Here is a 26,094-nt window from a genome sequence, read left to right as displayed (position 1 = left end):
TTTACAGCAGAGGGATAGTGAGATAGGCGGTGACGGTAGGAAGAGTGAGATAGCGAGAAACGTGCCATACACCTGGGAAGAATCCATTGGCGATAATATTGCTTATTGCATGTTAACAGTTGCTAGTTGCTTATTGCTCCGGTGTGCGAACCGCCTTAGACCACCGTTTGTGTTATAAATAGAACAACAGCCCGATGTTTCTTGCAGAGCAGTGTAGTTGTATGGGTGAATCGATCTCCATTCGACCGTGGTTCGATCTCCATCGCTGATGTTTGTTGCGTGGACGTAGTTATTCTATAACAACACAAAGAGGTCAATTGAGGGCCCTGAGTGTTGAACTCACGACCGATCGCTTACTAAGCGAACGCGCAATCAATGTGGCTACAAAGACCCCCGGTGTGAATGTTAACACACACAAAAAAGTCGCTACAACGAACTTTGACTTAGACAACAATGCCTTTCTTCTTTTCCTCTTTGCGAATATAAATTCTACGAAAATAAATTCGGGATGTCTCTTCAAAAGTCTTTTAGTGCCAAATCCCACGGAACCCACATTCAATTCAGCGCGCCACGAAATTCAGCCAGCTTTACATTTACGAGCACTGCCCGGGAATCACTCTGGAGCGGAAAAGTGTACCTACGAAGGAGAATATTAAATGTCTGAAACGTGACCATGAAAATAATTTGCAGCTTCGCAGCATTAACCGGAGTGGTAGTGCCGGAGAAAAAGAGATAGCTGGAAACCCACGGAAACAAATTCCATGCTTATTTTTGTGGCACATAATTAAATTGAAGTGAAAGTTTTCGCCGACTCTCTCAGTGCCAGCGGTTTCTGCGAAAATACACAGGAATTATCTATTTGGGGATTTAGAGGGGGGCAAAATGACAAAAAAAAACGTGTTCTTGGAATTCACGTCCTACAACATGTCTGTCCTTTTCTCGAACGTGACTGAATGTTGGCTTCTCCCACGGTGATAACGAACTCTTCAAGGTGCTTAGATCAAACTATGTTTCGGAATCATTAATATTGACGGCAACTATCCATTGTCAGTTGTATTGCTTGTTTGGATAAGGGGTGACAGAAGTTCAATCAGATGAAGATGATTTGTGACTGCACATATTGTTCACGAAAAAAGCAGGCTTATATGAGGCTTGCGTTCAGTCAATCTATACTATAGCTGGCACTGGATCAAAAATTCAACCCTTCGTCAATTAATAACTAGAGGAATTTTTTCGTGATGAACGATCGCGACAACCTCCATTCAAAGCTTCGAAATAGTTGCCGTCGCATTTTCACATCGTCACAATTCACAGCTCATGTTCGATAAAACTGAAAAACCACAAATAGCGCTACCAAAACTGTCCGAATGTTGAAAATTGCGAAGCGTTAAATATAATTGCAGCCAGAGTGCTGCGCAGAGTGGGGCGATGCCGCCGGTGTTGGACGAACCAAATAATGTCGACATAACAACACATCCAGGGCCCATATCAAGTGATTGTGGCGGTGAATTTCGCGCGGCCGTTTACGATTGAGACTGTCATTAGCCAGATGTCACCGGCGGTGGATGGTTCCCGCATTATGAGTTTATTGTGGTGCATCGGATGGGATCCGTATTTGTCACAGGATTGCATGCCGATTTGGAGCCGAGATTCTCCGTTGATTCACGATACAAATAAAATAACTTCAACGTATAATTTGGAACATCTCCGGGTGACGGTATGTTCTGAATGTCCGAAATTGGTAGAGCGTGTTTGAGGGATACAAGAATTTTGTAATGGGCCTCTACGATAACTGCTCAACTTCGGACAGCAATTGCGCTGCTCATATGCAAAAGATAATATTTTTTCAATAATAGGACTGCCATCCTCTAAACACCCCTGATACTGTGTCCGATCGATTAGTCCATTAGGAAAGGCTATTAATGAGATACGAGGGAAACATCCAAACCAGTTGACCAAATAGAACTTGAGGTTTGTATGATTTTTCAATACGTATGTCATTTTGACAGATACCATTTGTTTTGTGGTTAGTTTGCCATACCATCATGAATAGACCAACACCTGAACCGCCAATCTACGTATAGTTGTCCCATGTTCCATAATCAGCAATTTAGAAAAATGCAATCAAAGTTTTCTGCCATATTTGTCTATCAGAAGCTTTAAGCATTTCAGTTTAGCAATATACCGGATTTTTATAAGCACTAAACTATTGTTTAATGAAATGTGACAAGATTTCCTCACTTGGATCAATCAAGCTTGATTAGGGGCTTAAAATTCATGGTGGGACAATTATGCCTAGAATATCAACATGGGACAGTTGAACTTGATGTTGTTTTTCTAATAACTGTGAACAAACAATAACTTTTTGTGTTTTTCCGAAAGATTATACATAAAAACATCATTTTATAAAGAAGTGAGTGATCTGCAACATCTTTGCAGAATATAAATCTTTGTGTTATTAGGCATTTTTTAACAAGGTGTACACTTGTTCCGTTAAACTTTGAGAATTAGTTCGTTCTTCCAAACCAGAAATGAGTGCGTTAGTCCTGCTGAAAGCATGTCATAAAATTCTTGTACTTTAACCGATTTATTTATAATGGGTCTACAAAAAATGCATGGTGAGACAGTTAGAATATCAACATGGTACAATTGAGCTTGATGTTGTTTTTTTAAAAGCTGGGAACAAACAATATGAAACGTTCACAAGTGTTTAGGGAACGCACTAAGCTAAAAATTTGCCTGCAAACATTAGAACTTGCTGCGATATTTGCAGAATCACAAACAATTTTCTAAAGCACTGTAAAAATCCTGTTGACGTGGGACTACGTCTAACCGGAGTATATGGGGGTAATATGAAAACTGAACACGCAGGAAAAAAATGCAAGATTTCGAGTGCTTATAACTCGAACATTTTCTACTGGATCGGAAAGATGTTTGCATCAATTGATAGGGAATATTTCTACGCATCTATCACAATTAACAAAATGTTATTTTTCATTAGTAAAATAATTGAATAACTGTAAAATGTTAAGCGTTATCTGAACGCCCTAGCTGCCTCGTTTTGATTGGCCCGCTTTACGGTTTCCCCAACACAGACTTCAAAACCAAGCAGCGTTGGAGAAATCGACATTGCAAATACATGAAAGTAGGGGAAGCTTTTGTTCCCACCGAAATGTGTTTCCCTAACACAGACTCCAAATCCAAGGAGCGTGGGGAAGTTGGCATTGCAAATACATGCAAGTCGGGGCATTTTTGCTCCAACTGAAATGTGTTTCCTTAACACAGACTTCAAATCCAAGAAGCTTGGGAAAATTGGCATTGCAAATTCATGCAAATCGGGGGCATTTTTGTTCAGACTAAAAAATGTTTCCTCAACACAGGCTTCAGAACCAAGTTGTCTAGGGAAATTGGGATTGCAAGTTCATGCAGGTCGGGAGTATTTTTGTTCCGACTGAAATCTGTTTACCTATAAAGACTTCTAAACCAAGGTGTCTGGGGAAATCGGCATTGCAAATACATGCAAACTGTGGATACTTTTGTACTCGCTTGCCTTCGTGTAGACTAGAGTGCGTTTCCCTAACACGGTCTCACAACGCAAATATATTGAATTCAATTGAATTCGGAAATTGTTTCATTCAATCAAAAGTTTAATAAATACAAACAAATTATTACTAAGCTAAGGTGGTCCCACGTCAACCTTGCGGTTATATCATAGATATAATCCACCCATTTTTTTTAGCACTTTTTTGAAATCGATGCAAAAAATGTAAATATTTTGTTTTTTCGTTAAAGAAGCAAATCATCCTTGTGCAGAATTTATTCGAGTTTTCAAAACTGCCTTTCGATTTGCGGTGCGATAGCTTTGAATAATTCATTATCAAAGACAAAGGGGTAATATTTCATTCAAACTTAAATATATGGGATGGAACAGGAACGTTCTAGGAACCAAATGAAAGCTGGTTGATGAGGTTAATTGGATTTACTGTTGAGTTGGTTAGCAAAAAAATGTGTTAGTCAAGAAAATCTTCAAACAAACAGAGAATAGTCGATTTTTAATTTCTTCCCGATATTGATGCCCACTACATTTACACACACCAAGATAAAAATATGTACGTAAAATATTCTAATACCTGATAGTTGTAGTTTCAAAATGATGTACATCCCATCGATATTCGTTGATTTTCCACGAAGTTACAGCCTGTCAAAAATCACTTAAAATTTACGACTTCGCATTCTGTTCCTCTAATTTTTTTGTCGAGTGTATAAAATCAAAGAAAATTTTCATTCAAAATTTTCCCCACTTGCAGAGAATATGTTACTCTGTTAGACAGAACACATATTAGAACTCATTTTTATTTTTTTTGGGTAGAGCCTATTTTCATATGCAATTTCTGTTTCAAAACTGTGTTCACTTCACACAAAAAATCATTTTGGATTTCAAAATACAGAAGAGTAGTTGCTCAGTAAAAGGTTCTGGAATTTCCGAGGAAATTGCACTATTGCACTATCAAGGCGTATTTTGTTGACTAACCAAACTAAAAATGTGCGAATGAGGTAATCCCCGCTTTTCCATTCAACCGAATATATCCAGCAACGTGTGGGACTAATGTTATAATGAAACTCATTAATAACATTTTTTTTTGTTTGAACACTCGTGCAGTAACGACATGTTTGCGTTTTGGCGTGGCAACAGCAAAGACTGTATCGGTGTTGTTCATGAGAGCGTCTCGCGAGCAGTCGTTCACTCTCTATCTTTACGTATATGTTGACCATGAATTTTAGGCACGACCCACGACATCGTAGAATGACGTTGTCCTACGTCGATTCGCCATACGACACACATAAAAATAAATATTTGATTATATAATCTCCTTGAAATTCATAATGAATGAAGTACCTGGGCGGGAGCTCGTTGTTTAATGTTTATGCAATATCCATCACTTCAGAACGGCCGGAAATTTTTCGTCTAAGAAATTTCTCCTGACCTGCACTGCAGTTACACATATTGTAGAGCTCGCCACTCAGAATATATTCAAGGCGTGTTTTTTGGCATAGAAATCTCAACTAAGTACTAATTAAATAGACGCAATTCATACTACGTTGAGACCTCGAACGGTAGAAACGGTAGTATGATTGGAGAAGAACATATAGATCATCGAATGAACGGCGTGTATCGACGATGAATTCAAGATTATTATTTTTTCTTCGAATCACACTTTCTTGCGTCACTGTGCAGTCGTCTACCATGATTCCAGCAAAATCTTTCAACAATATGCGCATTGAATCTACACACGTGCTCTCCAGCCAGTATTTTGTCAGGATTCATGACAATAGCGGGATTGTCATCTTACAAACCGGACATGTGATATTTGAAAAATATGAATAATTAATTGTACTCATTCAATAAAGTTTCAGCTCGCCGGCGATGTACCAAGCTTCAAGAGAATTGAAATTACTTGCGTATGTATGGATGGAATTTCGATGTAGCGGACGTAGCGTCATCTGTAATTTTACAACGTAAATAAATTTGTTCTGTTTAAAAAACGAACCACGGTTAAACTGTTTTGATATTGTACATGTGCAATTCCAAATGAAATCTTACTCACAATGCAGATTTTAAAAACATGTATGTAAACATGTAAACTTTAATTTGCGATACATATTTTTAATTTTTTCATATAAAATAGCAGTCACGTAGAAAATTAAAAAAATGAGTCCAAGGTGGTAAAACTATTTTTGACGAACTTTGTGGAACATCGATTTTTAATTAATTTTTTAAACTTCGAATTTTTGCATGTTAACAATCATTTTTAGAATAAATTAATATTAATATCAAAAATTTCGAAGTTTCGAAAATTCATATAAAAATCGATGTTCCACAAAGTTCGTCAAAAATAGTTTTACCACCTTGGACTCATTTTTTTAAATTTTCTACATGACATCTATTTTATATGAAAAAAACTTTAAAAAAATTTAAAAATACGTATTTTAGTTATTTCAAATGAAGGTTTTTTTTTGTAAACAAAAAAAAAGTACTATTTTTTTCTCAGTGTATATTTTTTTACGTTTGAACATCAATACTCTAAACTCTTTCTAAGACACTATTTCGATACAACTCATAGTTTTTGAGATATAAACTATCAAATATCTCTATTACTAAAATCGATACGCCCTTTTCAAATGTTTCACTTGAGTCAAAAAATTCTCAGTTGCTGTGGAAAACTCATATTTGCTCCAACCCAAACGGAATACAAACTTTCATTCGAATCAAAAATACTCATGTTCTGTCATTTGTCGATTTCATTTGGAATTGCTCATATACAAAAGTACGAAAATCACTAATAAAAATAGGTAATGGGGGGTAAAAAATTGGGGTTGTATGTGTTTTTGTGCCAAATTTAAGAAAATATACAAAAATATTCAGGAAAATATTTTTCACTTCCACATTGGGCCATCCTAATCGGTATTAAATTTACGGTAATCGGCACCCAAGTGGTTTTATAGTTTACGACGAAGATTGGATCTAATCTTTGCGTCTACAAAATGGCAGCCTTTTGAAAAAAATAAATAGCTTTTTCGCACGTTTTTATGGCAATTTCATTTTTTCTAAATAATAAAATTTAAAAAAATATTTTTTTTTATTGGTTCATGCGATAGAGATTTATCGAATTTGGAATTTATAGTTTCAGCAAAACTAGTATCAAGGAAATGTGTTTGAAGTTTTGTGTCAAGGAAGGAGGATAATGGAGTTTAAAAAAATTATATGATAGGGTATATCCTTGAATGTCTAAGCTTCAGAAATATGAAAAAAAAAGAGTTTTGAAACAAGGTCGTATCATATTAGATACTGCATCGCTGAAATGGCAGTAACTCAATGAACGATGGGAATTTTGGAGAACCCTTCCAACGACATATTCTTCAGCGTGTGAACTTCGAAAACAAGAAGAAAAAAAATCTATATCTAGATTATCAGCCATTCCATGCCAAACTGATATAGTGGTTCTCATATTTCGTAAAAAGTGGTAATTTTGTTCTTTATCGCAAAACATTAGATCCGTATTTTTTATTTATTTTTGTTTTTGTTCGGGTACCCATTCCCATTTTATTGTGGTCCGAAAAATTTATTTTTTCCCTTTTTCCACCACTAAAAGTTCTTAACTTTTGAACTACTGGACCGATTCCGACAATCAATATATCAAATTAAAGACAATTAGCTGGTCTTCCTTAGAAAAATATTACAGTTGCACATTACATTTGAATTTTGTTTTCGTTAAAATTGATTGTATTTGTTTTTTATATTTTTCAGGTCTCGGGATCAAGGATACTATATTTCCATACTTTCTGGAAAGCTGAGGATTTTTAACATAATATATCCCGAAATTGGAGAGGTGTTTTTTTTCGTTTTTGAGTAATATTTTTTTCAAAGTAATTATATTTCAGTTTTCTCAATATTGTCATGCGATTAGACTAAATCTATGCAACTAAAATCCGTTTTTTCCCAAGTATGACATTTTTTCAGGGAAGAATAGCTAATAAATTTGATATATAGATCATATGAATCGGTTTAGTAGTTCAAAAGAGTGAAAAGGTGATCGCGGTAACATAAAATATTGGTCCTTCGAGCCGGATCAAGGACTCTTGGGATCAGTGTTTGCGATTCGCGATCGGTTCGGAGTGGTGAATCTTAAAGTGAAGTGGTGAAGTGACAAGAAAGGCACATGTGTAACGAGCAATACTGAACTTATGACTTCACTGACGCTATTAGAAATAACGGAAAAAATAAATTCTTGTCGCAAAATCGAACTGTAAAATAGTTGCCAGTGAAACAGCTTCCAGCCAGCAGCGTCGGCCCTTTGTGAAGTGTGTGCTATTCATCTTAGCTTAATGTGCGAAATTCGAATCAATTGAAACAATTATCACATTACTTTAATTTAAAACAATCTGTTAACGAAGCTACTAGAATATCTAAATATAGTAGAACTCTAATAGATCACGTGTATTCAAATTTTGCTACTGTCCATTCTGTTACAGAGGCCAAATTCAAAGTAACTGATCATGAGACAATTTTTGTTTACATTGAGAATGAACAGGAGGATCGTGATGGAAATAGAATAAAAATTAAAAACTGGAATAGATATTCCAAAGGAGCCATGTCTCAGCTTGTTTCGACAAGCCTGGATTTTGCAGCAATGACGGGACATCTAAATGATAAAGCAGCTGTTCTGACTGATATTCTGAGAGAGTGTACCAATAAATTAGTGGTTGAAAAATATATTGAATTAAAAAATTCCAACAGCTGGTACTCTATTGATCTGCTGCGTCTCAAACGCAAAAGAGATAAAAAGTACAGAAAGTTTATAAGGACTAATTTAGAAAATGATTGGAGTAGGTACACCTTCGCGCGAAACATATATTCACAGGTCTTGAAAAAGATTAGAAGTGAAAATATACAGAGGAAAATCGATGAACATCAAAGTAATAGCAAAGAACTATGGAAATGATTGAAAAAATTATTAAATTCTGAAAATAGTGTACCGCGATCCATAGTTTTCGAAGGGTCAGAAGAGCAGTCAGACCAAACTATTGCCGATAAACTCAACAGTTATTTCGTCAATAGTGTTCTGCTGATCAACCAAAGTATTGACTTGGTCAGTGAACCTGACGAAATAATACAGCCGATTAATATCAATTGTAGACTAGATTGTTTTTCACCCATCACTTTTGCTGAGTTAAGAGATATTTGTTTTTTAACTGCAAAAATCAGCTGGTATCGATAATGTCAACGCAAAAGTGATACAAGATTGCTTTCATGTCATTGGACACGATCTACTGGACCTAATAAATGAATCTCTACGAACTGGGCACGTGCCAACGGTTTGGAAGGAATCCCTTGTGATTCCGATCCCCAAAGTTAATGGAACGGATAAAGCCGAAGAGTACCGCCCTATTAACATATTGCACATATTAGAAAAAATGTTAGAACTTGTTGTGAAAGTCCAGCTGATGCATTTTGTAGAAAACAACAATTTGCTAATACCGGAACAGTCGGGATATCGAGAGGGATACTCTTGTGAAACCGTTCTGAATCTGGTGTTAGCAAAATGGAAAGAGAATATCGAGGCGGAAGAGACTATATTTGCGGTATTTCTGGATCTTAAACGCGCTTTTGAAACAATTTCTAGGCCCTTATTGTTGGAAACATTGGAGCGCAATGGAATTGTAGGAATGTCGTACAAATGGTTCGAAAGCTATTTGTGCGACAGGACTCAAAAGACTCGTTTTAATGATTCATGTTCCGGTCCCATCGGCAACTCACTCGGGGTACCACAGGGAAGTGTCTTAGGGCCCATTTTGTTTATTTTATATATAAATGATCTGCGACGGGTTTTACGATATTGTGACATTAATTTGTTCGCGGATGATACTGTTCTGTTCTGTCGCAGCTAAGAATATAAAAGAAACCGAGGGACACATAAACGAAGATTTGCATTCTCTGGCTCAGTGGCTTAAATTCAAACAATTGAAATTGAATGTTGGCAAAACAAAATACATGCTAATTTGGTTCAGCAAACTCCAGTATTGACGTAAATTTTGAAATAGATGGTGAGACATTAGAACGCGTGAATGAAATCAAATACCTAGGAGTTATCATTGATGACAATTTAACTTTCAAGTCTCACATTAATAATGTCATCAAGAAGATTGCCAAGAAGTACGGCGTTTTGTGTCGTTTGAAAAAGGAACTGACAGTGAACAGTAAAATTAAATTCTATAAATCATTGATCTCACCGCACATAGATTTTTGCTCGTCGATCCTATTCCTTGCAAACAATACACAATTAACGAGATTGCAGCGTTTACAAAATAAAATTATGCGTTTTTAAGATGTCTTAGATACACTTCCTCTAATTTTATGTTGGACGCGCTACAGTGGCTATCTGTGAAGCAAAGAATTTACTATTTGACAATGGTGTTCATCTTTAAAATTTTAAAAGGTATGCTGCCTCGATGTTTGTGTAATCGAATTGAAAGAGGAAGTGATGTTCATAGATACAATACTAGAAACGCGGATGATGCAAGAAGACCTAACTTTATATTCAGTAGGTCGCAGAACTCGTTGCTATACAAAGGAATACATTTTTTCAATTCGATGCCCAGGGAAATAAAATGAGCGGCAACCAGTCTTCCATGTTTCACAAAAAACACTGCGTCCGGGATAAACATGTCCACGCTGCTGTTCGCAGTTTTGTGTTTGAATACAAACATAATTTTTTCGTACTTATGTTTGAAATTGTGACATGTTTGTATTCGTAGTAAGTTTGGACATACGATGTTTAATCCTAATGTTTCACATGATGTTCAGTTTCTCTTGTATTTTCACCCCAAGCACCGGCAGTGCGTAGAGTAGAAGAAGCGAATCGGACACCACACCACCACCCCTCAACGCGTGGTGTGTTGGTATGTTAACATGGAAAAAATGCTTTCCTATCATGACAATGGGTGCTTCGTCTAAAATATTGGGCAAATAAAATAAACCTCTTTATCTGTTCTGAACAAAATAAACGTCGATTGATATCAGAGTTTTTCACAATTGATAAAATTATTCAGTGCACGCATCAATTTATATATTGAATTCATGTAACATTCGCTATTATTAGCTATTTCAACAAGTACTAAAATTAGATAGAGCGTGGCGGAGACGTTTAGTTACCCACAACAAATTTTGATTACAATACTTCTATAATTTTAATCGAATATAAAGTACCAGAATTATTCAGCAGTGACATGTTAGGCGTTACGCTAACCACTCGACCACGGGAGCAACGATTTTGACTGGATCTTTGAATATTTACAAAAGGCTAATACTGCTTGTTCGCGACCCGAGCTATAAAACGAGCGAAGAAGAGGAGAAGAAAGGATGATATAATCGCATGCACACATAGCATATGTAGTATAGTGTAAGTGTAGCTTTTAGTTTTTTCCTTCATTCAGTTTGTGATAACATCGAGAAATTAATGGTGTGTTTTAGCCGCTGAAATTTCTCTGCTGGTTCTGCTGTGTGCCGCTGAAGGTTGCATATAATACTAATTTGTGGGTATTTATTTTTTTGGTCAGCATTTGTACGACGTCGCCTGCTGTGCAGTCGGTTCCCCAGACTTCAATTGCCAACATGCACGCAAAAAAATTCTCATAGAAAGCTTCTTTCTATTCAGAGAATGTTTTCTTTGCACGAAACCAAGGATTATTGCAAAATGTGCATGAACTCATAGCCTCTTAGTTCAAGCAACTTTTGTAATGCGAACTAAATTTCAAGTTCGTTTCTGTGAAAAAGTATTCTACGAAGAAATGTTTTGGGATTAATAATTTCTTTCCGTGTATGAAAAGAAACGAAACGAAAGCAATGAATACTGCGACATCGGGTGATATGTTTGTACATAATGTTCATGAATTATGAACATCGTGTTTGTTTTCACATGTTTATGTATGTGAATCATTGTTCGTGTTTGGGATAGACATTCAATACTAGCGAAAATCATGTTCGTATTCAAACAAAAACATGGAATTTTCACATCGCGTGGACATGTGTAACTGTTTTTCGGAAGACTGGCGGCAACAATGGCAGAGTTTAAGCGAATGTGTAATTTCCACGTTAAATCAGTTTTATAAACAGGGTTTCGAAAATTTTTTGCAAATTAATTGTTTTATGTTTATTAATTATTGAAATTTAAAAACATTTTACAGGTATTTCAAACTGCCGTGTTCGTACTGATGATGATGATGTTTTTTTTATTGTATTGTAGATTATTAAAAAGAAAAAAGAAAAACGAGCGTTGTCTACGAAAGTTTGAGCCTCGCGCGCGTTTGGTGGGCCTGGACTAATTTTAATAATGAACACTGGCAGTAAACTAACACACAATGAAATTGTATGTAGGGTCTGAAGTGGAAACTGGAATTGGGATAGCTCATTCAGAATTGTCGTAAACTATCTTTCACCAGATGGTGGTATCGATTGTTCTAGTGCAGTCAAGATGGCGATTGAATTCAATAAGCTCTCCCGCCGGGGACGTTTTTGCATAGATTCTCTTAAAAATGTGGATAGATCCATAGGAAGCTACAACGAAGAAACGGATAAGTATATGCTAGACGCCTGGAAGGAATATCTAGAGGAAATATACAGTGAATTTAAGCGTGTTAGGTTAGAGTTGGAGTCATCGGATGATTATAATGATGCACTAGAGCAATGCCACATAAAAGAAGAAGATTCCAGTGAATCACTCGAACATGTATATCAATCCACGCGTGCTGAACTTGAGCTCACGTACCTGAAAATCAAAGGATTTCTGGTTTCGAATATAAAAAAACCATCATCATCTACCGCAATGGTCGTGCAACCAGCTACAAATACCTTACAGTAAAGAGTGAAATTTCCGGAAATAAAACTTCCGCATTTCGACGGATCCATTAGGGAATGGCCCACATTTAGGGATACTTTCAAATCATTGATCAGTTCCGCACCTCAGCTCAGCAATGTAGACAAATTTTCGTACTAAGTCTCATCATTATCTGAAGAGGCTAAGCGTGTGATCGGAGTAATTGAGGTTACATCAGCCAACTATTCTGTCGCATGGGAATCATTATAAAAGAGGTATGAGAACAAATACCTCCTAGTAAAATCGTACATAGAAGCTCTTTTTACAGCCGAGCCTATGAAAAAAGAATGTTATGAATCTCTCAACAGGCTGATCGATGAGTATGAGCGAAATCTGAAAATGCTTGAGAAGTTGGATGAGCATCCGGACGATTATAGTACTATTCTTGTGTTCATGTTCAGTTCTCGTCTTGATCCCATAACTATGTGTAATTGGGAGACGCATCGGAGGTCAAGCAATGTTCCTACGTACAATGAACTAATCGATTTCCTACGTAGTCATAGTTTGGTCCTCCAATCTGTTGTCGCTTCTAAGCCTCGATTATCCGATCCTACTAGCCTGTCTTCCACTTCTCATTCCAACACTTCTGCTCCTTTTGCAAACAGTCATACCATTCACCGTTCCAGTGTGAAAAGTTTCGCAAAACGACCGCTATCGAGCGGTTCGAATCCACCAAAAGTAATGCGCTTTGCATTAATTGTCTTTCGCCATCACATCTCGAGAAACACTGTTCGAGTGGAGCTTACCATGTGTGCAACCAAAACCGTCATACGATGCTGCATCAACGAACCAATTCGCCAAATAGCCGTGTCATGATTCAAGTATCCATCAGACATCGTGCTAGCGGATTCTTCGTTTGGACAACCCGGTCCGATCGATATGATTTTCGGCGTAGTAACCTTCTGACGGTCAACTAAAAAACGGTCCCGGAGCACCTTTTCTTCAAAACACTGCACTAGGATGGGTAGTCTCTGGAAGGATACCATCATCTGTCGCCCATCTCGCTTGTTCTACTTCCACGATCGAGAAACAGTTGGCTGGATTCGGGGATACCGAATCATGCTACCTTGATAGTACATCAACATCATTTCGCCAACACAATCCGTAATTCCAACGGTCATTTCGTCGTCGCTTTTCATAAACCAAAAGTAACATTTGCCAAACCCGGAAGTTCGAAACAAATTGCTACTCGTCGTTTCATAGAACGACGACTTCTCGCCCATCCTGCCCTGAGGGACAGTCATTCAGCATTCAATCGCCAAGATGAAACGCTTATATTCAACCCTTACCCAAAACTACAAACCTACTATCTACCAGACCATTATTTCGTTCGAACAGACAATATCACCACGAAGTTGAGTGTGGTGCTCACAGCATCATGTGCAGCAAACACTGGAGTGTCCCTAAACGATCTCCTCCAACAGTCAACGACTAGAAGCATTCGACAACCGTCCCGACTTTGGTCGTCACTCAGTACTCCAATACATCGAAAGCGTCCTCCGGACCATTTAGAAACAACATCCTTTGTGCTACCGGCTCAGAAACTACCCACCAACGAATTACTTTTGCTGTATTCATATAAAACGAAGCTCCTGGGTACAAATATATTGCTTCGTGAATTAGTCAAAATTCGAAGCCACTGAACCGGAATGGCCGACGTAATGAACTCATAACTATGCCTGAATTCCGCGAGGCAACAGAAAAGCTCATCAAGATTGCACGGGATGATCGATTCCTTCAAAATTTAGCAGATTTAGTTCGCGATGGTTATTTAACGGCATAGCGCGTGTCGGTGGCCGATTACGGAATACTCCAGTATCGTGTTACCAGCGGAATCTGATGATCCACTCAGATATGTATGTGCTGACTGATCTAATCCTCAAATTTTATCTGCTTGACCATCAAAATGCTGAAGCTCAGCGGATGAATTCCGCGATGCGGGGGCGATTTTCGCGATTTCTTATTCGGAATATGAGTATGCTCTATCTTGACAGCTTTCTGACTGTTATCGAACACGCTACAGCCAGCAGCGAACAAGTGTCAGTCCAGTCACGATGGTCCTCTTTGAGAACAAAATTCCATCATCGTTCAAGTGGAGACTAGGGCGCGTGACACAAGTATGCAGAGCTAACAACAACCACATTCATATGGTAACGGTCCGGACGAAGTTCCGGAGTGCCACCGCGAAGCTCTGCGTGTTACCAACTTACGAATCTGACGGAGATCCAGAATCATCTGCCAGCATTCAAGAAGGAAACTAGGATCCTTTTAACGATCGCAGTATCACTGCGCAACGCTGGGGGGTCAAATGACCTCCCATCCATGTAAGTCTTCGTTGTATATTGAATTTCGAAAAAACTAACGGAATGTTCGTCCTCCTTAACCACCCTCCACGATGACACGTGCTGCAACCGACAAATCCGAGCCGTCAATGAGTAAACGCCTTCTACCGGTTAAATGCCAATCCGATCGCATCCACTATATGTCGGAGAGACTTGTGGTTTTGCAACAGGAGAAGCTGAAACCAAGGGAAGAAACTCAGGCTGACTTCGGACACAACCCCACTTGGAAGAATGAATCGTCAATGGAATCCACCCCCATCAAGCCTGCACCAAAGGAATGGTCAATCAGCGATGCACAACTACGCTCAGTACTTGGTGCCAACGGTCAACGTCCGATTTTCGGACCCGCGGAGGCCGGTTGCCTCCAACCCAGTTAAGTGTTTGTTTTTTATTCAATTACTCTTGAAATAAGCCGCCTATGTTCTATTCCAGAGAATGCAGCCACCCAGGATACGGAGGATTGCGACGAAGTGACGATGATGAACCACCCATTCAACCCAACACAAACAAGCAAGGTCAAGATGTGATCTCGAAAACGCGCAACCAAAACCAAAACAGACCGACGAGGAGTATCCGACAGAAGACGACATCAGCAGTATGATCACGCCCACTCTACATTATTGTGTAGAATCGGTCCCAACAAATGGTGTCGACAACGATGCCGATATCGTGCCATTTTGCAATGATTTTGTCGACCTACCCTTCGTATTCGACAACCAATTACGAGCCAAGGATATGCCAATCTGGCACCACGTCGACCGATCGCAGCACTGCTTGAATCTTATTATAGCTTTGTTTGTGTTCAAGAAAATTAAAATAAAAAGTGCAGAAAAGCGTTCTTTATAATCATTTTATTATAAGCATAAGACGATAAGACGATAAGCTGATAATCTGGTAATACCATCATCATTCGAAGCATCCTCCTCATTCAATTCGTTAACATCACCGGCCGGGATTTTCATACGTTATAATGAGAGAGAAAGAGCGGCAGCAACAGCTGAAATAAAATAAATTTTAAAGCCTAATCTTCTATTCGCTAGTAATACCATTCGTCTTCGCTAGTAATACCATTCTATTTATCCTCCTCCGTTTAGCCGTAATATTAGGCTGTCAAAAAAGTCCTGCGGTATTTCCGCGAGGTGAGGTTGTAAGCGCGTAGCGTGTATTCATTCTATCGAGTCATACTATAGCTTGTTCTTCTTCTTCTTCAATGACACTAACGTTCCTAGAGGAACTTCGCCGTCTCAACGTAGTATTACTTGCGTCATTTTTATTAGTACTTAGTTGAGATTTCTATGCCAAATAACACGCCTTGAATGCATTCTGAGTGGCAAGCTCTAAAATACGCGTGATCACAGTGCAAGTCGGAGGAAATTTCTTTGACGAAAAATTCCCCCGACCAGAACGGGAATCGAACCCGAACACCCGGCATGTTAGTTATGACGCTAACCACTCGGCCACGGGACTATAACTATAGCTTGTTGGAAAGGTATTTTTGCGCGCTATAATATAGTTCTTGACAGTGTTTTGTTTGGTTAAGTCGTTCGTGAGTTATAGTGTCGCAAATATGGAGCAAAATAAAGAGAAAATCCGACATATTTTACAGTACTACTATGACAAAGGCAAAAATGAATCTCAAGCTGCCAATAAAATTTGTGCAGTTTATGGACCCGATACAGTTTCCATTTCCACCGCACAACGATGTTTTCAACGTTTTCGTTCTGGTGTAGAGGTCGTCGAAGATGCACCACGCTCCGGAAGGCCTGTCGTCGAAAATTGCGACAAAATCGCTGAATTAGCCGAGAAAGACCGGCATAGTAGCAGCCGTAGCATCGGCCAAGATATATCGGGGATAAGTCATCAAACCGTTATTAACCATTTGAAGAAGCTTGGATTCACAAAGAAGCTCGATGTATGGGTGCCACACACGTTGACGCAAAAAAACATCTTTGATCGTATCGACGCATGTGAATCGCTGCTGAATCGCAACAAAATCGACCCGTTTCTGAAGCGGATGGTGACTGGCGATGAAAAGTGGGTCACTTACGACAACGTGAAGCGCAAACGATCGTGGTCGAAGCCCGCTGAAGCGGCTCAGACGGTGGCCAAGCCCTCATTAACGGCCAGGAAGGTTCTGCTGTGTGTTTGGTGGGATTGTCAAGAAATAATCTATTATGAGCTGCTTCCCTATGACCAAACGCTCAATTCGGACCTGTACTGCCAACAACTGGACCGCTTGAAGGTAGCATTCATGAAGAAGAGGCCATCTTTGATAAACAGAGGCCGCATTGTCTTCCATCAGGACAACGCCAGGCCACACACTTCTTTGGTGACGCGCCAGAAGCTCCGGGAGCTCGGATGGGAGGTTCTTTTGCATCCGCCGTATAGTCCGGACCTTGCACCAAGCGACTACCACCTGTTTTTGTCCATGGCGAACGAGCTAGGTAGTCAGAAGTTAGCCACAAAAGAGGCCTGTGAAAATTGGCTATCCGAGTTTTTTGCCAATAAGGAAGCGAGCTTCTATAACAGGGGTATTATGAAGTTGGCATCTCGTTGGGAACAAGTCATCGAACAAAACGGCGCATATTTGACTTAAAACAGATGATTTTAACTAATTTTATGAACAAATTACAATTCAAAAAAAAATACCGCAGGACTTTTTTGACAGCCTAATATATCGTAATTAATCGTTTCATCTTATTCACATCCTCGCTAATCATTCTTCAATCACTGGTGTTCCAGCTGCATGTTCTCCAGGACGGGTTTGGTGCATGAAATTTGTGCCGCAACAGCTGAAATAAGATGAAGTTTACTTTTGAGCATAATGAAAATATAAGCCTACCGTGTTAGCAAGTCATTTGATTTGGGAAATTACCTTTTGCTGTTGTAACCATTCAACCACTGCTTCAATGTTTTGTTTTTAAATGTCGCTCGCTTTCGAGTTTTAAATAAAGACGGGTCTATGGTACTAGGTGAGAAGGGGAAGGGGAATTATTTGCTTGTAGCGTGAAAGAGACAGACTGATCACGAGCGAGCTTCGGCACTAGCGTATTGTGTTTTGTTTACAAACAAAACACAGTAGACTTCCAAGATGGCTGAAGAGTGGTTTTAGCAAGTTGGCCCACCTTAGGATATACTTCTAGGCGCCTTGTTTTAAATGACAGCTTAGCGAGAAAGAGAGAAAGCAAAGCTACAATGATCGCTCTGTTCAAGTTATCTTGAACAAATTATAGATGAAACTATAGACATTGTTGCCTGCGGGAGGCAAGGTGAGGTAATATTCCAGCACTTTTGTAGCACTTTTCGTCGCTCGGCCGACATGGTGTCCATAACTGCTCGAAAATATAGGAATCTGGGCGTGTACATCAGAGGAGGAGCAGAGCATTCCAGCAGTGACTGCAGTGACGACATTAAAGCATAATGTAATCAAGTGAATTACAATCGTTAATTTCTTATAGAATCAGTTTAGATCAGACGTAGGGAATTTTTTAGATAGTTCATTGATAGATCGGCATCCACCACGGAAGGATAGTAGAAAGGTTTGAGTTAAAAAGACGCCTTTTTCACGGTGGCCGGTATGTTCACGCAACACGTAGTTTATGGACAAGCCAAACTGCTCGAATAGGTCTAGATAGCATACTCTTTCTAACGTATCATTATTATCAGCCCATCGCAGCATCCGGATGTGATCTGCCGATCTTTATCAAAGACAGTTTTCTATTTTGTTACCCACTCATCTTCCCGCTTTGCGTTATAAAACCGATAGGAATAGGCAAATCGGTCTTAGCCTACATTGGAAAGTCCAATATACAAAAACTATCCATCACTCCGAATATCGTCTATTATACTCGAAGGAGAATAAAGTTGTATCGTTCCAATCTCCTAATCAAAAGCACTGATTCCCAAGGTCCGCAAGGTGATCGCGGTAACAACAATGTTTAAACATAGAAAATGGTACGAACTATTCCAGCTCCCACCATAACATTAAATGTTTTTTTACAAGCTGTGTGTTATCCAACAGATTTAACCGGTTGCGTGTAGACGTCCTGTCCTGTGTGGCATTAGGATGTTGCCATCGTCCTTGGTTTTCGCCTGATTAATGCCTCCCGCAACGCTTGCGGCCATATTCACGCCGCCACTTTTTCCCAATTACTCGTCGTTATATTAGAAAAGCGCGGTTACCACATGCGTTTGAGAACACGCAAACGATGGGATTGCCAAACACGCGGGATTCAGCCGGATATGGGTTAAAATTTTAAACATCCCAACACAGGACTGTTGTTTTCCATGCTATGAAAGCGCGAGAATGGGAATGAGCATGGCGTTGCAATTTGTTGGTATGTTTGGAAACCGCATACTCACAGCCTCTTGGTGCGTGCATTGGAAGGGGAAAGGGAAGGGAACGTGCGACTGGCGATTCATTTTTGTTTGCATCAAACGCCGGTAGTGATTAGAGGAATGTGACACAGAAAACTGAATGGAGTCGATGAAGTGACGCGTGGAAATCGTTTTCATGCACGAATCCGCCATCCGAAATGGGATTTCTAATGATTTGTTTTTTTTATGTTTGTTTCCGAAGCTGTTGTGTCAGAATGATCACACGAGTTTGATGAATAGTGCGAGAGTTTATATTTTTCGAGGTATAGAGTCGGTTACCGCAAATGTATATTTTTTTTTAGGTTACTCTATGTTATTTGCAACTACATTGAATGCGTCAGATAGTGAAATTTAATGTTGATAATAGATATTAAAACCTATACAAAGATTGCACATTTTTGTGATTTCATGCGGCAGTGGGAATATAATTGGAGACATACCTTTTTAGTTTACATTTCCTCGATTTCAGTGAAAATGAGCGAAAACCACATCTCACTTGTCTCATTTTAAGTGTCATCAGAGCTTCGAGCAGCAACGCGCATTTTCGACACTTTTTGAATGAACAAAGCTATGTTTTTTTCTGTGAAGGGTAACTCAATATACGAAACAAGTGGCATGCGTGTAGAATTTGGATGTAGTGAAATAGGAAATTTTGAGAGCTTCACATACATAGGAGTGGCGGTGGCGGTAGTGTTGTTAAAATCAAAGATTCAAGTTTGATCATTTTTTACGATTAGAAATAATTAAACCTCATTGTTGGCGACTTCATTTGAACAAATAATGGAATGTTTATTGTTTGAATTATGTTTAAATTAAACATTAAAACACAATATTAAGCACATCGGAGTTCACAATCCTGTTTCTGAATCGTAAAAATCGAAAAAAGTACGAATCATTCCCATAATCGGCTCATGCTGACCGAACGAAGAACCATGCGGAAGCGGTTGCACCAAATATGAGGATCTTGGAATTCAGCTGGTAGGACGAAAGTTCATCCTCTCGAACTAGTGAGACGCATCAATTTCACCACAAAGCAGTTTGGCCACGAAAGTGGTTTGTTGAATACACCTTCGTCTCTCAAGTGTATCCAGATTTATAATTCAATTCCAGATCCAAGCCTAGTATGCGGTGCGGTGGATACAGCTCTTTCTAGGGCTGCCTACAGTCTGCAGTTTCTGCTCAAGGGGTCCAAAATACAGTAGAACCCTGATTATCCGAGAAATAGTCGGGCAAGCGCACAGTGCACAACGAAAACCGCGTATAACGTAGGGTAAATGATCTTGGTTTGTCCAATTTGGGGTGTTTTTACGCAACTAGTAGATGCAAATCGATTTTTCTTCATGAAAATCACACATAATCGATACGAGTTTGGGTTTGTTGAAAAGCCCCAAGTCTCTAGTTGCTAATACTACCATAAGGTGTTGAAATTATTAAAATTTTTATGTTTTTTAACGATTTTCCTTAAAGAAGAAATATGATCATGGTTTGATCACCTCTGATCATGGTTTGCCCAAAAAAATGATCATGGTTTGTCCGGTTTTAGAAATCTCCATTTTTGAATGAAAACATTCGAATTCACAATTAGATGTTGCATTTATCATTGCTTGAGTTTACTGTCATCATATTGATTCATTCATAATTTAGGCTTTCTTCTTAATATTGCCTTTTCTTGGGCATTTTAGAAGTGTTCACCTCAACACAATCAACACAGAAAAACCATACTTCTGCTATGCGCGAAGCACACCATAAACAAACATAAACAAACTGCTGCGCGCCAAGCGGTTGCCATAGAAATCATGTGGACAAAACAACATTATTGAATTGGACAACTCATGATCAGAATTGAGTTCATCAAAATGCGTTTAGCTATGTAAATCCGATACAAATGGTGAGCAAGCATGATGTTTACAATATTTATAAGTGTTGTAATCCAGAAAAGGTCTGAATACGTGCCAAATAATCATCTGGTGATCGATTAAAAGTTAGCTCGAATGAGGGGCGCATTGACACAAATAGAAGGTGTATTTTATAATCCTTTAAAACATGTGATTTCGTAAAAATATACTATCAAACTACTATAAATCATTTAAAAGGCAATTTCATTTATATGTTTCGAAACATTCGAAGGCCTTATTTGACACAGGAGCGCTGAATTAGAGCATTCAAAAAAGTGGGCAAACCATGATCGTATTTTCGACTGGACAAACCAAGATCATTTACCCTAATAAACGACAAAAAAAGTGCAAACACGGAAAAAAGATGTTTCAGCGTGAAGAAAATGTCATTAAACTATCCATCTACAAGGTCGTGAACACCTGTGGTCATACAATGTAAAAGTCATTACCAAAAAAATGAGCATGAGCCTAGCACTCATTGACAAATTCCGGGAAGGTCTATAAATTTACTATGGAACTCGGAACTATGGAACTGCGGATCATCCACTCGTGGATAATCGGCGTTCTACTGTAGTTGTGTTCATTGGCAACACTAGTTTTGTCAACCCTGGCATCAAGAATCGCCCACAAATTCTCGACGTGGTTGAGGTCCAGGTTTTGTGGAGATCATTAGAGCGGTTTTATCTGACAAGATTGGAAGGAAGAAAAGTATTCTTGGCAGTACGTTTCGAGTGCATTATCTATAAATTGGTGACCATTTGAATAAAAATTCGCTATTTTTAAGCAAAAATCGCTATTGAAAAAATCTTAGGAAATTATTGAGATTCCAAAAAACAGTTATGTAACAATTCAGCCATTCCATGTCAAACCGATATAGTGGTTCTCAGATTTTCGTTCAAAGTGGTAATTCTGTTCTTTATCACAAAACATTAGACCCGTATTTTTTATTTTGATATAGGACTATGTATTTGATTTCTATATAGGGGGGTAATTCTACGAAAAATGTAACGATTCATTAAGAGTTTTCAAACGTATATTAGTCAAAGTCGTTGTCACGACATATGTTGTGTTGTATACCATTAGATGAGGTTAAAATAAACAGGGTTGGTAAAATGAACCAGTGCTCAAACATCAATAATTTAACTATAAACCAATTGATACTTCTTCATTATCCTCTTCTTAGAACATTTGAAGCTATTTGAGACACCGTGTTAGGTATGAAACTTTCAAATGTAAAAAATTAATAAATAAAACAGTAAAATAAAATAAAATTCTCTCACGGTAGCCAAATCTGTCTGATATGTGTAATGGTTCATTTTACCACCATTTCAATTTTTGATCATTTCAACCGCACGAGAAAAAAATACTCGATTTTACACTTTTTTTCTTTTAATGACTATTTTTGTGTACTATTTTCATTTTTTTGTAATAAAAACCGTTTGATACCTTGAACAACAATTAGTAAAGCTGTAATATTCTTTGAAAAACGGGAATTGTAGCGGTATGTGGTAATGCAATTTTCTAATCCATCTCATAATGGGGCATATCGCTCCGGTATGGAGATTAAGAAAGAGTTAGTCAATTACAGTGTTACCAAATCAATCAGATATTTTCTGCAATTGTTTTATACCCAGATGGTTTCTGAAAAGCATAAAACTATTTTCAGATATCTTTTCTTGTATTATGTGATAAGAACCAGAATGAACAAAATTATTTCAATGTTTCTGACTACTAAAATCCATCCATGATTAAGAATACTCGCGTAATCTTTGAAAAGGTCCTATGTAACAAATGTCAACAAATCGAGTTAATAGATGCACGCTATTAGTTTTCAATCATTGAATGTATTACAAAAACAATCGTTCACGTATCTATGTTCTTCATCTTTTTACCGCCGATACAAAAAATATCCAATGTACAGATTCGGATTTTATGCGCCCGGCTGTTACTTCGGACGCCTCTTTTCTCCGACGCCCGAAACGTCCGAAGTAACAAAGCAGTCAAAACAATACGAAGTCGTACTTCGGTCGTTTTGAGTTTTTGTTTCTTACAGGTGTTGTTACCGATTTTAGTGCAATTCGACGAGTGATAGCAATAATAATCTGCCTTTAGAATGAAATGCTGTTATTTGGATTGTTGTTTAGTAGTTACTTTCAAATTCTTATCGTGCAACGTAATATGTCCAATGTGCAAATGCGGGCAGTCAAAAGGTCCAATGTAACATTTTTCGCTCCTAGTCTTCAACTTTAATCTCAAATCACGGAACAACAGTTACGATTGGTTTTTCAGAGTTATTCTTGACTGCTAGTGGTGAAAGAAGCGATAAAGATCGAAAGCTTTTAAGACAATTCGCGGGATAATGTTTGGGTCTTCAACTTCGTTTTTCTCGAGTTGACGAAAATGTTACATTGGACCTTTTCAAAAGTTACGCGAGAATAATGCAAACCATAGAATCAAAATAAGCACTCATAAATACAAAAGCCAAAAGTCTGGCAGCCAATTTGTGAACAGCGGCATGTAGCAATATTTTTATGAACAGCGGCACATATTAATACGATTGTAAACAAAAATATTGAATTTAAATTTCCTCGGCGTTTTCGAATCGACAACAAAAATGCCTCGTAAATTCGAGTTCATCTGATGATTTTAACTGGAAGAAACAAAACGAAAGTGGAAGACATAAACGGTGAATCAAGAATTATCCAAAATAAACGCTTCAATGTCGGTTTGACATTTTGACCCGTTGTTGTGCTGCATTTTGGACACGATTATGCGCATGTTACCTTGCATATTTGAGAATGGTGTAATATGTTTATAATTCTCGTTATTGCTGTTGGTTAGCCTATTCGTAATCGTTTCTTGCTCATGTCATTACAAAGAAAACAAACGTGGCTACGTTGTGGATGTGAAGATACGTTGAAATATGTAGTAAAAATACATGTTCCATCCTGTTTTGTTTAACATGGGCGTCTTGCCCGGACTTCCCCATACTACATGTATCAGCAATCCATTATTTTCATTGAGATTGAAAATAAACTTAGAACTGTCTTCAGGGATGGTGGTATGAGAGGGGGTACACTTACTTCATTACAAATCGAAATTGTTATGGTCGACGACAAATTCCCTAAGTTGTAGACTCAACAACTGTTAGACTTGCTGGAGCAATGCGTTGGACTTTTATATATTCAAGGTAATTCCACATGTCCCTGCATCAAACAAGTATTTGGATAAGGACGATACTACACAAAGAACACCGAACTTACTTCGAAGATCAAAATTATCTGATTGTAACCTTTTTAGACCCGAGGTTCAGGTCAGATCATTTAGGTGTTCTCTAAACGTAAACAGGCAGACAAAAAATCATACAAATCAAAATCATCTTACAAAAATATCTTGAGATGAGTCTTCTAAGAATAACAGTTCATTGTCGTCTTCAACGAAACTTTAAACGAAATGAAAACGATGGAGCTGAAGAGAACTTTGATGATATGAGTTGATAATAGCTCAATTTCAATAACACTTTGACATGTCAGTAATTACACCTTATTTTTAATCACGTGTGAATTGAATTTTCCCGTGAGAATAAGATTTTTTTTCAAATATCCGGTATCCGGCTGGATAGTGAGTCACTATCATCATAGGGAACCTAGTATTTGAATGACAATCACTTATGCGAGTCCACTTTTGGATATTTGGAAACCGTGTAAAAGCATTAGTATCACAAATCAAATCGGAGCGTCTTTTGAAGTTTGATCATAAACAAGAATCGCTATGAGCGTGAACTAGAGAACACGAATGATGATAAACCAATTCTAACGTCAATGTTTATTTAAAAAATTCTATTATCATACTTTAATGTAATAATGTTTGATAGGACCTGCTAACACTATCGTTGTCAAAAATCAAAACAAAAGTAATGTTCGATATATCAACGTTTCATGAACATTGATTGGCAAAGTATGCACGTTGCAACCGATCAACACAAGCTGAAAACACGACGCCATTAAAAAATCACATATCCGATATCATCGTAAATCGGCCGTCATTCGCGCTGTCAACTAACCTTAAATAATTGGACATATTGTCGCCCCAATTGGCACCGTCGCAATTGTCTTCGTCCTGTGAATGACAGAGATGGAAAAAGATGTACACAACATTAAAATCGATTTCAACGTGGACAAAAGTGAGTGGAATTTTAGGGTACAAATGGTCGATAATTCCTTTTTATTCCCTCTTTCCCTTCCTTTCCTTGTTCGAACCCATTCCAACATTTGACCCGAACGAAAAGTGGAGCGGAGAAAAAGTGATGGCAAATGGCCAATCGGACCACGCGCTTATGGACTTCAATCGAAAACCACCTCTTCAAATAAAATTCAATTTAAGGATTACAAAAGTAAATATTTAATTTCGACGATTTCGACTGAAAGTAACGTACATTTCGTTTGCAGTACAGAAACGTGCGGTTCTAGGAATTCACTCACCAAGTAAATGCCAATTTTTATACAAAATCTCCCAAAATTCGGCGAATCATTTTTTTTTTCACATTTCACTGCACTGATCAAACACGGACGGATCACGAGGGGAAAAAAACCACAAAAATTGTCAATTATTCAGTGTGTTGTTTCTTCCGAGTTTCAAAGTGGTGGTCTTAAGCCGGGAATACGCTGTGGTCACGCGAACCGAAAGATTGAAACTGAGCGGGAGAACGTTGATGTCTTGGGGCAAAAAACCGAAGACGTGGAAAAGTCGCGATCCAAATGAAAAATCTTGAGACGGGGGCCGTTTTTTCTTCTTCATCATCCTCACATACCAACGCGTGATCACAACACCGGTGAGGGACTCGGGGAAAAAAACCATCCGTTTTCAATACGGATGTGGGGAGATTTTTGTTTCTCCCGCCAGCGGACGGTATTTATTTATTTATTTTTTGCTCCTTTCGGCGAGAGCACTGTTTAAATTTTCAGCGAGAGGTACAAACGATAAGTGGTGATTGAACTTGTTTAATCTCGCGCGAAGATATACTAATTCGCTGGTGGTTTCATGGGGTAC

At 38.3% G+C, this 26,094-nt stretch overlaps 1 protein-coding gene across 1 annotated transcript in view; it reads right to left on the bottom strand.

Moving 5' to 3' along the window:
- The window catches only part of LOC129766260 (uncharacterized), a 200,417-nt gene that overhangs the window by 57,671 nt on the left and 116,652 nt on the right, over window positions 1-26,094 (bottom strand). Inside the window, exon 3 of the mRNA XM_055766777.1 lies at window positions 25,109-25,164. Within this exon, the coding sequence (XP_055622752.1) occupies window positions 25,109-25,164 (56 nt within the window). The remainder of the gene's footprint in view (window positions 1-25,108; window positions 25,165-26,094) is intronic.

Source organism: Toxorhynchites rutilus, chromosome 1 (assembly GCF_029784135.1).
Source record: "Toxorhynchites rutilus septentrionalis strain SRP chromosome 1, ASM2978413v1, whole genome shotgun sequence".
NCBI lineage: Eukaryota > Metazoa > Arthropoda > Insecta > Diptera > Culicidae > Toxorhynchites > Toxorhynchites rutilus.
The sequence above is the reverse complement of the archived record's forward strand: the minus strand, read 5'-3'. Positions and strand labels throughout refer to the sequence as shown.